General features: G+C 34.8%; 1 protein-coding gene across 1 annotated transcript; it reads right to left on the bottom strand.

Annotated features, from left to right (window-relative positions):
• Positions 1–3,590: 3,590 nt before the first annotated feature.
• LOC110373327 (tektin-B1) lies at positions 3,591–13,699 on the bottom strand. Its single transcript, XM_021330569.3, has 7 exons — positions 13,509–13,699; positions 9,728–9,852; positions 9,134–9,350; positions 7,724–7,938; positions 6,469–6,691; positions 4,829–5,052; positions 3,591–4,216 (listed from the first exon to the last, which is right to left on the bottom strand). Exons 1-7 carry the CDS (start codon positions 13,587–13,589, stop codon positions 4,021–4,023), a joined length of 1,281 nt encoding a protein of 426 aa, XP_021186244.1. The 5' UTR covers positions 13,590–13,699; the 3' UTR covers positions 3,591–4,020.
• Between the last annotated feature and the right edge of the window lie 1,800 nt (positions 13,700–15,499).

The following is a 15,499-nucleotide window of genomic DNA, read 5'->3' as shown; positions in this document are numbered from 1 at the left end:
AAACGATTTATTTCGGACCAGTTACATCCATAGTGAGTTAGTAAAAAAAACTCTCCATCCGGGTGTATTTTTACTACATTTTCGGAGCATGTCCACGCTAAGCTGTCTTACGAGCGAAGCTGCTTGCCTTCAGCGGTAGCCCGGGGCGCCAGAATGTTTGTACGTGGATGATACTTTTGGGGCCATTCAATAATCCTACACTGACTTATTCATGGAATTAATTTGGTTTGTGAAATAATTTGCGGTCGGGAGACTGATTGTTTGTGGTCTTGCGCGGGAGAGCTTGGTAAGCTATGGTCAGCTTGGATGCACAGTGAATGTTTATGATGTAATTTAGATGTATGTTTTTTATTTAATTTATAAGAGATTCAGAATGATGGTGGATTTTAAGCTTTAAAAAAATACTGAGTTATAACAGGTTTATTGAAAGCTTTATCAAATCTTGCATACTACACGAGAAGCGAAGTGCGTGACGCAAACATGTCATCTTTATACACGTAGGTACGCGTTGCAGAATGAACCACCATTTAGGACAAAAGCATTTTACTTCCGCGCCGACGAACAAAAGTCAAATGTAAATAACCTCTAGACACGGTTCGTGTACTAAGTAGCTGATAGGCACCGATATTATCGTTAACAACTTTACATAGCTCCTTAAACGTAGCGAGATATAAACTCGTGCCCAATTACCAAGCAATGGAAATTGTCTAGATGAAAATTAACTTCGAATGTACGCTACAGCTTTTAGGAAGCGGATCTCGTTATCACATTATCGGTTTAAATCTCAATTATTGTTAATACAACTTCCTAAACTTAAAATTATGAATTCTCAATCCTGCCGGATACGAGATGTCGTGATTGATGCTCTAATGTTCGAAGCTCCGAAAAAAACTTACGTTTCCGCGTATGAAATCATGCTGACAAGATATTCGAGTTTTGTATGGAAATGGATGACGTCTAAAACGGGATTAGGGTATGATAATTTTGAGTCTGACTTGTGGTTGGTTCTGCCCATCATGTCTCGTGTTTAATGTTTAGCATAAGAACGTGAGCAAAATATCCGGAGTGCGGATTTGTCGATGATGCTGATAATGATGACGTTTTGAAAGGTCCAAATTTTTTCTATTGTGTCTTTGTATTGGGTCTTTGTATTGGGTGTCTTTGTATTGTGTCTTTGTATTGTATTGTGTTTATTTTTGTATTGAGTCTCATGATGTGACGGTAGAATTACACATAACAAAAAATTATGGCAAAAAACTTAAAGGGATGTTAATAATCGAGCAGCTTTTTTCTTCTGTTAAAATCTATAAGTTGCGCTTCGTTTTTTTTTCGGTTAGTGCAACAGATCGATGCAAAAATAGCAACGGAAGATACAGTTTTTGGACAAGACACAGTAAACCGAATATCATATAACAAATCATAAAATAAAACAAAATACAAAGACATTTTTATAAACAAAGAATACTCACTTGGAAGATTTTCTGGAAGTGTAGACGAAGACAAGAAGAAGAACTGAATGATTGAATGTGAAGACTGATCCTGAATCCTGCGCTTTTATACGAAAACTGAAGCAGGCAGGGTACCCAACCATGTCGGGACAACGGGACACTTCCATTATCTATATGGATCTGATAATTAGATTTGGCTAATGTGTTCTATCTATGTTCTTAGATATAAGTTCTGAAAGTTTTAGTGGAGTTGTTCGCAGATGAAATTGGTTTGTGGGCGCTTTGATAATTGGGGTGGTTAATCGATTTGTGAGGTAAAGGCTTTAGTTGTTTGTTTATCTATTACTAGCTGATTCCTGCGGTTCCACCCGTATCCATCAGGATCATCAGAAAACACTTCCCACACCTAGATAAAAAGTAGCCTATGTTCCTTCTCAGGCTCCAGATTATTTATACCAAATTGAATTGAAATCGGTTCAGTAACTTTTGTATTTTTACGTATTAAGAAGAGATTATTGAAGTAAAGTCGCCACGGCAAGTTTATGGATAGGACTGTCTTCGAGAACGGGATTGACCTTCAAAAATTTTCTTTACAAACTCCTATATTCGTGAAGTCTAATACTAAACGCAACAGAGAAACCAATTGCTCAATCACACACCGTCATTAACATTTTCTAAATTAATTAATTCTTCTAATACAGAATTTCTATGTACAAATGCTGCTTAGTCATTTTGGCATTGGACTTGTCTCTCTGCCTGACCTATGGTGAAATGCCACTGGCATGAACTATGAAAAATCATTTAAATTCTGTTATGTCCAGGAATTATTACAGTTAATTTCACAAAATTCACCCAATTGTCTATACATATTTACCTATTTAATACAACATGAACAATGATTGTTGCAATTAGCGAAATAAACCGCAGATTTGCGTAAAAGCTTTTGTATTTTATTCCGTGAAATACCTCAATTAATCTACTAATAAATTAGAGCTTTGGAAAATTTATCATTATAATCCAATATTGTTTTTGCTAACCAGCTTTATACGGAAGCCCTAATTAGGTATTTTTCCTCTCGGTTGTACAAAACATTTCTAGCGGAATTTTTTATTTGTATTTCTAACATTCAGCTAATATTTCTTGAGTTTGTAATGAATACTGGCCTTGTAGATTTTATTAGAAGTTTTTTTCCGTCCCTAGTAATTACTTTAAGTGGTCCTAAGCTTTTTAACTACCACGTAACCGGTAGGCCTCCCCCAATCTTTTGTAATCCCAAAGGGTTTCATAAAGACTACAATTTGGGAGCGATTTCAAGTCTTGTTTTTCTTTTTGGGTTGTAATTGTTTCTGGGAAACGAGCGAGATTAATATTTCTTAACTTTGATTGCATACTTTCGTACACTGTATTGTATTTATTAAGCGGATATCTTACCTTATAGATAAATAAATATTAAAACAGGTGAAACAATAATTCGTTATATTAAACCCGCCATTATATCACTTCCTAAAATAACTACCTTTATCTGTCATTTACAGTTACAGCCTTTTTTTATCGTCCCACTGTTGGGCACAGGCCTCCTCTCACACGGAGAAGGATCAAGCCGTTTAAGCGTGAAGAAGTAAGTAACAACACGAATACACACAAAATAACAATGTGATGCATACTCCACAATAGAAACTCCAACCCTACACAACCTATCTATAGTACATGTTCATCATTTTGGCAATCAGCCACAATATTCGTATTTTCAGAGCCTCAATCGATCACCATTTACCACCTATCATTTTGGGGCCAGTCACTTCCGAAGCGACAGAATGCCCTATCATGAACCTCATCGGAAGTAAAATGGCAAGACTAAAAATACGCTCAAAAATAAACGCGAAATTTTCAGAAAAAATAAGGGCTCGCTGAGCGTTGTTGACTAGAGGGTCCGGTGGCCGTTAATTACCTGATAAATTACTTAAGTTTCCGATTTTGGTTAACTTTGGTGGAGCCCGAATTAAGTTTAATTATGCCTTAAATATAAAAAAACTTCCCTCATTAAAGATATAATTTTTGAAGCGTTCGTTTCAAGTGTCTCTTACTTACCAAATAAGAACTGAAAGGATTATTTGCTTAGGTAAATGAAAGAAGAAATAGATTTTAAATCTGTATTAGCACTAATCACAGAAAAGTTATCTAAAGTTACATCATATCAATAAAATTAATCGTAAATTAAACTTGTTCATAAATTAGTATATTAACTATGAATATGATAAAATGAAATGGACAAAAATATTAAATTAAATCTAGTTATTAAAATTATTTTAATTTCCTGTAGCGGTACTGTTGACTAACCAAATATTAATTTGGAAGATCTCAACCAAAAAATGTTAATTACGCACGATTACAATGAAAAACAACATTGTTCGTTTACCGAACAATATACGAGTGATTATAGAATTTAATTTTGTAAAACCAACAACGTGAACGAAACCTGATAATTCTTCGTGACAAACAAATTCAGAATAAGTTCCTACCCGACGCGCAATTTTGCTATTTTTTGTGTGTTTCTAGAAGATTCTAGTAGCGTCTAGAAAGCTTCCATTTTGGGAACTTCATCAGCCATACTGGCCAGAACAAGGTTCTTGCTAAGGCCCGTAGGTCTCTTTGGTTCTAAGGCCGCTCTCATTTCAAGGGCTCGGGTGTCTGTCTCCAAAGATTGATTCTTGTCGTTCAAATCAATGCCTATCTTGATTGAAGCTGCTTCTAACGCATTGTATGTTGCTCTGAAAGAGATGAATTCATTAATCTTTCTGTTGTCTTGTAAATAAACACTGCAATATTAAATTCTCTCATATTTAAATCTAATATGTTCAAATTTTGGGTTGACCGCTCATGTCAGTCTGTCTTGATTTAATGTAAAAAATGTACGTATTTTATCTAAAGTTGATAAACAAAGTCTGTATCGTCTGAGCATATTCCATCAAGTTTCATCATTTATCAGACGAGAAAAGGATTTAAATATTTGCTCACAAGACATTGTAAGAGCCAATTTTCAAAATGTCAAATATTTTGAAACTTATTTTTTTCTTAGAAGGTCAAATAGTTTAAGTGGACCTCATGACTAAAATAACAACACGGTTTTCCAAGTTAAAGCAACGTTACGCTCTGTGGATTCGTGAATGGGTGACCATCTACTTCATAAGACAGTGTTTCGTATAACTGTCATTTGTCTATTAATGACAGTTGTTACTGGTACTTTAGATCATGTGATACTCAGGACAGTGTATTGCCCAGCTAACTGGGTCAGGTTTGGATAAGAAAAAAAAAGGAAGCTACTCCACATAACGCACTTGTGTTGAAAAAATGGTTTAGGCTTATACATATCTTTTACTCACTTGGCACAGTCCAGTTTCTCTTGTAGCTGCCGTATAGTTTCTCTCAGGCTTCGCACTTCATCCTTCAGTCCTATATCAGCCTCATCAGCCGCAAGCTCATAGCCCGGCCGATATCCGCGCGTCTCCAAGCGGGTTTCAGCCACTTTCAACGCGTTCACCTTATCGGCAAACTGTTCGCCCATAGTTTTTAATTCCGTTGCTAGTTTATCCATGTTTTCTTCCATCTGGAAAGAAAAGTATTTTAAGCTATTGTATCTTGTTAAAGGAGACTTCTTGGTTCTTGTTAATATATCGGGACACTTTTTTACACACGATCGATTAGCCCATGTTAAAACTCGGGACCTCAGGTTCGGCAGTTTGGTATGAAAAAAGCTTGTTTGAAGACGTAATCTTTTGCAAAATAAATTATATTTTAATTTGCGTATACTCCTACGGAAGGATACTCCTACACATTTTCGATTGTTTACACTAGATTCAATCATAATTGGACGTACCACAAATTCTAAGAGGCCTAAAGGATAATGTAACACTGCACACAATGTCTATGTCTCTATTACATCAGATATGACATTATTGAGAAACTTTTTACTTTGTTCTCTTGGACGGGGTATATGAATAAAGTTTTATGTAGGAGACAATATCGGGTCTCAAGCCACTTAACTTGTCCCGTGCGGAACATGACCTACAGACACAACAATTTTCATCGTGTGGCCTAGGACCTATTTACGTCACCATTCTCATTATTATCAGACAACCAGTTAAAGCAACAAGACAAAACAAAAATGGTTCACTAGATTTTGCTTACGACTTCGTCTGCGTTTCAGGAGAACTAGCTTATTTCGATCTCCAGGATACCAACGTTCTCCTAGTATAATTATGTATCAATCGATTCTGCCATTTGTAAAAATTATAATATGAGTAGGTATTTACAATAGGCATTTTTTTTCTTTGAAGGATCGGAGTTACATCTGCAACCCCTTTCAGTTATTTTTTAACTAACTATTATTTTGTTGACTATCTACTATAATAACAAAGTAGCTATACTTCTGTATGCTTATAATCCCAAATTCCTGTGTCAAATATAGGTAATCCCAACAATAATTACTGTCCTGTTCAATCAAAATTTGAAACATATTAAACGTCAAATGCATCGCCATTACATTCCAATTCTACCAGTTTCCTAGGAAATTGTTTATTGGCAAATACTGCTGCGATAAATCAATCATTAAAGAGCATTTTGTACAAATACCAATCTGGATTAAACACACTAAGTATTATTGTAAATACGCAGTTACTGTTAATAGAGGACCTACAAATGGGATTTGGATTTGCAAGTTCTCATGATTATTATGAATGTTTTGACAAAGGTGAAAACATATTTTGAACGAAAATTTCCCTATATATTTGTTAATGCATATATAACATTTTATTTTAATTAAAAATACATAAATTTATTAAATGGCAGGGCCTTAGCCCGAGTGAACAGTTTGTGTATTCAATTCTCCCTCACAACGAATTGTCTCATGATTACCTAGACGGCTCTTACTCTCTCGAAGAGGAAGCACGTGCAAAAGCTATCAAGGTACCAGAATTTGACGAAAAAATCTAACCACCGAAAAAACATATCACATATTACATACCTTCAACTTCTGCCAATCAAGTTCATTCCGAGCTCGCTGCGTATCATAAATGCGTCTTCGCAGCATGTAGTTCGTGACGTCAGTCTGCGCTCTCAGGGCATTCCTTGCTCGACCTCGAGCCACGAAGAGAGATTCTCGAAGTCGCAGTGTGTCTTGAAGCTCGAGTATTGCCATCTGTTTTGTGGCTTCGCATTTGTCTTGCCATTGCTGGTTGGTTATCATTCTATGGAATAGAAATTGGGAATATAGTTCATTGGAAATAAATTATGCAAATTCATTGGATTATCAAAATTAATTTTATTTTTGTTGCATTTTCGATACGCAAATATATTTGATTATTGAAAATGCAACGTTACTAAATTTTACGATGAAACATTTTATAATTCTTCGAAATAAATTGAAAATTATGAGTTTTACTTTTAGGTATAATACACTGAAAAACTGCGAAAATCCAAAAACGTTTCACATCTTGAAAATAAAGTTATAAAAATTTAAGCCGTAAGTAGTGGACAACTTTCAAGGCAAATAAGTATTCCGAGCAAAGAACCATTATTTACGCCTACAAGAAAAACGCTAATGACTGTTAAACAGCGTCGCTTAGAAACTGCTCATATCTTCTCTTATTAATGAGACTAGAATGTTCTGAGCCTTTTAACTTAGCCTCAGGTGCAGCAACTCGCGAGGGAGTATCATAACTCGCAACAAATTTAATTGTTTACAAGTTTAAAGTTCCTTTTAGGTTGTTCTCAAGGCGGCTGTGTGTCTTGTTAGTTATGTAGCTCTTAAGCTAACATGTGGTAGAGATTTTAAATTGATTTAATTTTAAAAAAACGACCGCCTTCTAAACGAATGTAGAGTTAATAACACTTCTTATAACTCAAGAATGGCTGCACCGATTTGGCTGAATGTTTGTACCGAGGTAGCTTATCACACAGAAAAGGATATGAGGTAGTTTCGTTCCCATCAGGTACTGGAAGTAATCAGTTCCATGAGGACGCTTGTGAAACCGTGTCAAAATACCTACCTACCTAATCTATTAGGTAGATATATTGGGCTTCGGTTAGATACAAGTTCAATTTATTTTAGTGCCCAAATTATAGAGTATTATTATTTTTTAATATCAAAAATATCCCGAAGAAATCCTATTCATTAAAATGACAAAACGCTACAAAAATAGCACAACATCCTTTTCATTATCTTGACGCACCTTTCCTACACAAAAAAACCCACCCCAATATAAAGAACAGAAACTCACCTCTTCGGAGTTTTCAAGGAGTCAGTCTTGTAAGTGATATTGGCGCAGTCCTTATCCAAGTTGAGCATGTCCTTATCAATCTGGAGAGCCTCATTCTTGTCGTTCAGATCTAATTGGAGCTTGAACTTCACTACTTCTAGCTTGTTGATTTTCTCCCAGGCCGACTGGCATCTGTCTATCAACATTTTCTTGTTGCTTTCTGTTACACAGAGCTCCTGAAAATGTTGGTTTAGAAATTGGAAATTGATATTTTTCACTGTGTAAAAAGCGGTTTGATTCGAGTGTGTTTTGTCTGTAATTTGTCTTTGAATACGGATGGTGACGATAATGAAACAAAATGCGTGTATTCATATCCCTTGCCAGATCGACGATTAAAAATTGATAAACGAATTGCTCATAAATGTAAATATCAATATTAATTCCTGTTTTAATATAAGCTGGCAAAATTCTAGGAAAACAGTTATAAGACCATGCTTTAAACACGTGAAATTTACATATTATTAAAAGAAACTTTGTGTCTTTTAATGCAACGCGCTTACACTCAAAGCGCTCGAAAAATATTATATGAAACTTTCACGTTCTTTTGAATAATAAGATTTCTTTAGGAACCATAGTAGTTCTAAAGTAATTAATAAAGAAACCAAATATTCTTCCATAATATATGCATATTATCAGATATAATATACTAAGCATATTATACAATTCAGTCTACAAAATGACAATGAAATCCCAGTCAGAGCAAATGCAACTGCATATTATATTGTAACTAGTTAAGCCAAGTATACAGCTGCCAGACGGGGTGACAAGTGGACTTAGCAATCAGTAAATATAGTAACTTGTATTTTACCCTAAGCAATTAAAATGGAATGCTAGTTGAACATCCTTAGTTGAAAGTTTTGTTTCTAATGAGGATAATGATGATGAACCTTTTTTTGTTTCATTTATTCGGGTGTTCGGGACATAAATGGACATACAAGTATACTAATACAAAGCTATGTTAAGTAGCGTTCAGCGTTTTTAATACCTACACACTTACCTGCTCTTTATTGGACGACCCTTGACATTTAAAGATCCATTTGGCCAATTCCCAAATTGAGATATTTTCCTAAAGAGCCCTTAAATCTTTCCGTTACTTAGCAGCTCCATAATATAAAATACGAGCTTTCACTATCGACTTCACCCACTTACTGTAGGAACATCTTCGCACACCCAGATAAAAAACCCACAACCTTCCTCGATAAATAGGCTAAAAACTGGAATAATTTTTGAAATCGGTCTGGTAGATAGCTAATCCCCGAGATTGACACGTTCAAGCAAATATATTTGTCAGTTTTATAATTTTGGAGCGTATAGATTTTTTGCACTAAAACTCCAAAAGAATCAAAACTAAAACAAGCAATAATAAATTACCTTCTTCAACTCGGTATCAGCAAGATCGTAAGTCAACTCCGTGCTTCGTCTCCCATCTCTGTTCGACAGACATTCGGAGCACACGAGTAGAGGAAGGTTCAGTTGTTCCAACTCCCTCTCGGTGGATGCCTTCTCTTCCTTCAGACTGGCCATCTCGCGGTCCAGAAGATCTAGGAGTTCTTGGAGCGTGGACCTCCATTGCTCGATCTCGTAGACTCTGGATAGAAGATAAACATACAATATATAGGTGCATTAAGATTTTATTCAAACATTACGCATTAATCTAAACTTATTAAATATTACCCACTGTTTAGCGGAACAAACTTACTATTATGTCAGACATGAAATCAAGTCAATATGACTCCATTATGACATCGAAAGATTCATAGGTCCACCTCAAGAATATGTCAGAAAACTATAACACTACATTGACACGGCTTGAAAAGCAAATACCCTTTGAACCAAAGCGTCATAAACCCAAATTGTAACACACCAAACCTATCAACAATCAAATCATATTATCCACAACACAGGCTTGTTAAACAGATTACGTGTACCAAGTCTCACAAAGCTCCTATATTCGATTAGCCTCACCTGGCTCGCAGACGGTTGTTGTTGTGATAGCTGTCCCATTCCGTCTTGATCCGGGTTTCGTTCCTCAACTGATGCGCGCTGTGACGTAGATCGAAAGCGTCAGCCCGTCTGGTGTCCGACAGGACCTGTTGTTTGAAATTAGATTAAGATGCGTGACGAGATCTAACTACAGCAGAGACTATACTAGCGTCGTGTTGTATTGAGGGGTGAATTGACAAAAGGTGCAGTGTCTGTGTTGGGTCTTCGTAAACTGGTTACGAGATTAAGTTACTAAATCTTTGTGGTACATCAAATAATGTGTCAGGTTGTTGTTGTTTGAAATTAGATTAAAATGAGTGACAAATACTGTAGGTATTAGTTAGTATTGTAGTGTTGAGGGCTCAATTCTTCTTGGTGTCCGTATTTGAAACATATCTCTTAAAAAGAACATTTAATATTAAATGCTCTTTTAACGATGCGAAGGCAAATTCGAAGAATATTCAATGATTTCAGAACTTAAATGTTTAATTATTTATCGACGCTCAGAAAGCGGGTTATTTATGGAATGAACATGCTATAACACCCATCCTGATTCTGAGGAATCCTGAAAATAAATGCCTATCAAGAAAATTCGCTACAATGTTCCAAGAACACTTACAAAAATACGAATGAGTCCATTTATCGCTTAAATGTTTCAATTTAATGTATCTGTATTACTTATGCAATTTAAGCTGAAGTAAAATATCTATTTAAAAATTACATTATCTTTTAGATAGACAATAAAAATATTCAATGGGCTTATTTACATTTTAGTTTGTACCAAATCTTTTGAATTTAAATGAATTTCAATAAAAGATTATTCAAAACTTCAACGCGAAATCGAATTAGTTTTCTTTGTGATCATTGATTCGAATAAAATTAATAATAGTTTAAGTATAGGCAATATTTTTAAACTCTTGTATTTGAGTTATTCCAAAAAAAGCTTCTATAAAGAAAACTAATTTATTTAAATGGCATCGATATGCTGACTCTGATATTACTTTAAACGATAAAATATTTATATATATATATATATCCACTTACCTGCTTTTTATAAAAAATAAGGGATATTTTACTCAAAGTTCCATATTCTTATATTTTACTAAATAATTAACCAACCAACGCACCACACCGAACAAACTATGCAAGTTCCCCAAACGCTTACAACAGCCTAAACTTATGTTCGAGTAATAAATGCGAAATCTCCGTGCCCCTATAACATCAGAGTTACAACCCTAAAGTTTGACGTCTCCTGACACTGGGAAATGGAACTAGGGATGACGTGCACAAGCCATCGGTCAAGCAACCCCTCCTACGCTCATTTCCTGGTTAAAAGCATGGCTGGACCCCTCGTCGTGACAAAAGATGAATGAAACGCCTGCGGAGTTTTTTATAGCAACGTTGTGCGTGAATGTGTGATGGTGTTTTGTTTTTGTTAGGGGAAATAATTGTTATTGAAGCCAGATAGGCAGTCGCTCCTTGTAAAACACTGGTACTCAGCTGCATCTGTTTAGACTGTAAGTAAGCCAACCTCAATATAGTTGTTAAAAGGCTAGGAAGGCAGATGATGAATTGCAATAATTGTTACGTAATAAATATTTGTTTAATGTGAATGATTGTAATTTTAGTTGAACAGTTTTTAAACGTTGAGAACGATTATCTATTTATTTTATATACCGTGATCTAGTTACCGCTAACTTTTATGTTACCCTAACCTTCCTTCCTCATTAGCTAATACCCAAGGAGAACTTCACAGGGTAATCCGTCCCTTTACTCATTTAACCGAAAAAACAACTAAGGAAATCACATTCAATTACGTGGCCTGAATATAAATAAGTATTTCCATGAACTGTGTAAATCCCTTAAACGTCGCCAATTAGAATAGTTAACTTCTAATTCCTCATCTAATCATCATATAAATTATATAATTTAAGTACTAAATGACTAATCAATAATCACAGCTGATATCATTTGCTATAAAACAGACACATTCCTTAAAAATAAATGAACTTTAGTGTGCACTAACTGGTAATTTTCGTATTTCCTAATGACGCGATGAATAAGGCCAATATCACACTAGGTCTTACTACAGAACGCATAGTAAATACTCTGACGAGGTTCACACAGAACACTGGGTATCTACAGCTGTATATCCTTTGCCTAAGTCCTATAAAGCTGCAATGCGACTGTTCTCTGCGGTGCGTATTATTCTCGTTCAGTCTGTACATCAACGAAAAGGGTGGCCTTGTTTTACTTAGGTACATAATTTTATTATACACTGATGGGTACTTTCACATCTATCTAGAATTCTAAGCTCTTGATGTGTGTAGTTCTTATTTTCTCAGTAGATATGAAACTTGAAAAAAAGTAGGTACATAGTTGGTAAGTACAAGTATATGTATAACTAGTGTATGGAAGAAAGAGACGACCAAAGAAACAATAGATGTAATTGAGAAAAATTACGTGACTATGGCTGAACTGCTACGCTGATGAAGAAGAAAGGGATGAAGAAGTAGAAAAGTGGCACAGACATAGACGAAGGAAACTTAAATTTTTATCAGACTTTTTGACAAGGAAACCGTGAAAACTTCCAACCAATACATAAAACTATAAAACCTCATTCCGTCGATTGCCGCCGAACTACAACAACCAATATGAAAGGTAAATAAAACAGTTAAGTGCCCATTTCGGAACAGTTCCTCGATAGGTATTTGATTGTTCCCGATTCTGTACAGACGTCCAAAGTTTCTGTAGCTACCGCAGCGGAGACAATAAAACTTTTCTAATTTGGGTAGCTACCGCTATGAAATATTCCAACATCGATGGTATTCCTATATAGAATATTCTAGTATGTTACAAACTGTTTTCTACAGCTTCAACCGCGTTACTAAGAAACATAACTAGGACAAAAATTTAGCTTATAATAACGCTGTACCTAACACTATTTATGTCAAATAGTAGTTTAATTGGTACCAAAATAGCCAAGGTTAGCGTTAGCGTGAACGCGTAAAAAATCACCTTATAGTTTCTTATATACAAAAGTACTATTCTTCTTCTTTCGTGTCGATGACATGTCTTATAGTGAGACTACACTTTGTAAGCCCAATAGGCCGCCACAGCGAGAGCACGGCCGGATGCACTATTAAGGAAAGCTAAAGTTCACATATCACCAATCAATTTTGCAATTTCTAACAAAAATACAAAAAAATAAATTAAAAATATAGTGATTGAATGTTCATTTACACAACATTGGATTGTTGATAGTAATCACGTATTCTATTGAAACAAAACAGCCCATAAATCAAATAGGCGTTCCACAGTTTACTCAGTACTATTACATTATGACTGATTTTCGACAATGGGGACGGTTGAATCAAATTATAGTTTGGTTCGGTTTGTGAATATAAACTGATATTGCTGTGTGACGGTTGAATTCATCGACAATAGGACCGAAATTCTGATTTATTTCTTGTCTTATTTCAAATATAGTGCAGACATTTTAATTAGGTACTAAATTATTGATATTTTTATGTACTATACTTACGTCTAATTTAAGTACCGTCTTACAGTGAGTTGTACCATTTAACTACAAGTAAACCATGTGTAGTTGTCAATGGAAGGCAAGAATACCGAACACAGCTCGGTATGGTTTGGTCAGTAAGTCGTTTTAGGATTTGGTTATCGTTATAATTAAATGCAAATGGCTCTTATTATTTATCTACTTACTAGTTACTTAACATACTAGAATTTGTTGTTTTCTTACCTGTAAGCCATAGAGTCTTGCATCCCAATCGGCCAAGCTAAGATGCGGCAAAGGTTTTTCAAACGTTACAACGGACTGCATATTGAATCAGTATAAATTCATTCAGATGGAAATAAACGGTAAAGAAGTTTATATAATTTTAAAATAAGCATTTAGCTATGTCAATTTCGCAATGTCTAACCGTCAAATGAAGTCACATTAGATTTGACGTTCTCATTTCAAAATTTATTTTTATTTTCGGCCAGTTGTAAAAGAGACGTGACAATGTTTATGATTTATTTAAATCCTCCTTTACAAAAAAAAAAAACTACTTTCATTTAAAGATTATGCTTTAGACTCGTGTTAAACGTTGTTTCGTTATAAACGTGAATAATATCATAATTAAATCAAGAATCACCAAACACAAGATATATTCACAAACAATTAAACTAAAAGCTATCCTTTGCTATCACATATGCAAACTAAGCAATCACATTATCGAGTTAACAACACTGTAATTTCAAAGGTAAACCTCGTAATAACAATTTGAGCAACCCGAATCCCCCATTTACAAGGCCTAATGCCCGTTGAAAATCCTTTAAGAACCTTACAAAGAACTTGTTTGAGGGCCAAAGGGCGAAAAAAACATACAAACCGTAATACAGATTTAATAGATTAGGTCTTAAGTCTGTTTTGCTATATGACTGAGGCGGTCAGTACATTAAGTTACAAAAGGTTTGAGGCTAGACTTAATACCATTAAATGATAAAAAATAAAGGGTTTTTCTTATCGGTTTTTACGGAGTATAAAATTCTAAGACCAGATAGTAATAAAGGTTTTTTTTTAAGATCGCCGTAAGGTTGAATTACCTATTAAATTATATCTATAACACGTGGTTAGCATTCGAGCCTTTGCACATATACATATGTCACACTAAACATACTTGATGTATTTAAAGAAAACTGACAAAGTGATCTCTTACTTGCTTTTTAGTGAAATAGGTGAAGTCTATTCTTACAAAGAAAATTAATCAATTCGTCCCACCAGTAGCTCTTTACACAGCTTACTTAACAGTTCTATCCATCTAACTGCAGTACGCTGCGGTTAAATCACTGATTACAATAGAAACGGGTTTCTAAACAAGATTTATGGCGCTTAGACTTATGAACTCGTTATTCAGTTATGTGTGTCAATTCAGTTTGTAAGGCGTTTGTTTAATTAATTTACTGGGATGCGAAGATGTGGGGTAAGACACGCACTAGGTAAGTTTTCTGCTGCGGTTAGAAGTCGGTAACGGCAGTTTTTATCCGACTCTCCAAAAGGGAGTATCTATGTATGTTTTTGTATAGTAGAATTTGACAACTGTTTTTGTTAAACGGAGAAGAATATTTTCTTTTGTATCACAGCAAATGAAATTATATACTTTTATTCTTTGAACGTTTTATAGTTCTACCGATTCAGAAGATATCGAGAAAGGTATGCTGAAACTTATTGTACAGAGAAATTGGACATTACATGCATATGGAGTACAATCGACAGTGATATATTACTATCGTCATGGTTCACTTTGCAAACAGAGAATAAGGGGAAATCGACATTTTTATTTCATGGCGTTCGAATGAATGTCTCGTAGGGTTGTGATCCATATTTTTGACCGATTGTATTATGTTTGAAAACTGATATTGTTACAAGCGTTTTTTGTCGCGCGTTTGGTATACCTAGTGCGTTTTAATCATTACATCGCAGTGGTATCCACAATATAGAGATCACGTCCTATTTGATTAATAATGGCTTGCATACATTACTTTGTATGTGAATTTATTTAACAAAGAGGCGGTTAGAGCAATTTTGTTCTCGAAGACAGTTTTATAGTTAAGTTGGACAATTTAAGGAATCGTTATTAATATTTCAATAGCTGCATTATTAGGTTTACCTGCCTAACAGAATGTTGGTAAATTGTTCAAATAAATAGGTAAATGATTTTCAATATATAAAAATTGGGTTACAATATT

Source organism: Helicoverpa armigera, chromosome 14, assembly GCF_030705265.1.
Source record: "Helicoverpa armigera isolate CAAS_96S chromosome 14, ASM3070526v1, whole genome shotgun sequence".
Taxonomy (NCBI): domain Eukaryota; kingdom Metazoa; phylum Arthropoda; class Insecta; order Lepidoptera; family Noctuidae; genus Helicoverpa; species Helicoverpa armigera.
The sequence above is the reverse complement of the archived record's forward strand: the minus strand, read 5'-3'. Positions and strand labels throughout refer to the sequence as shown.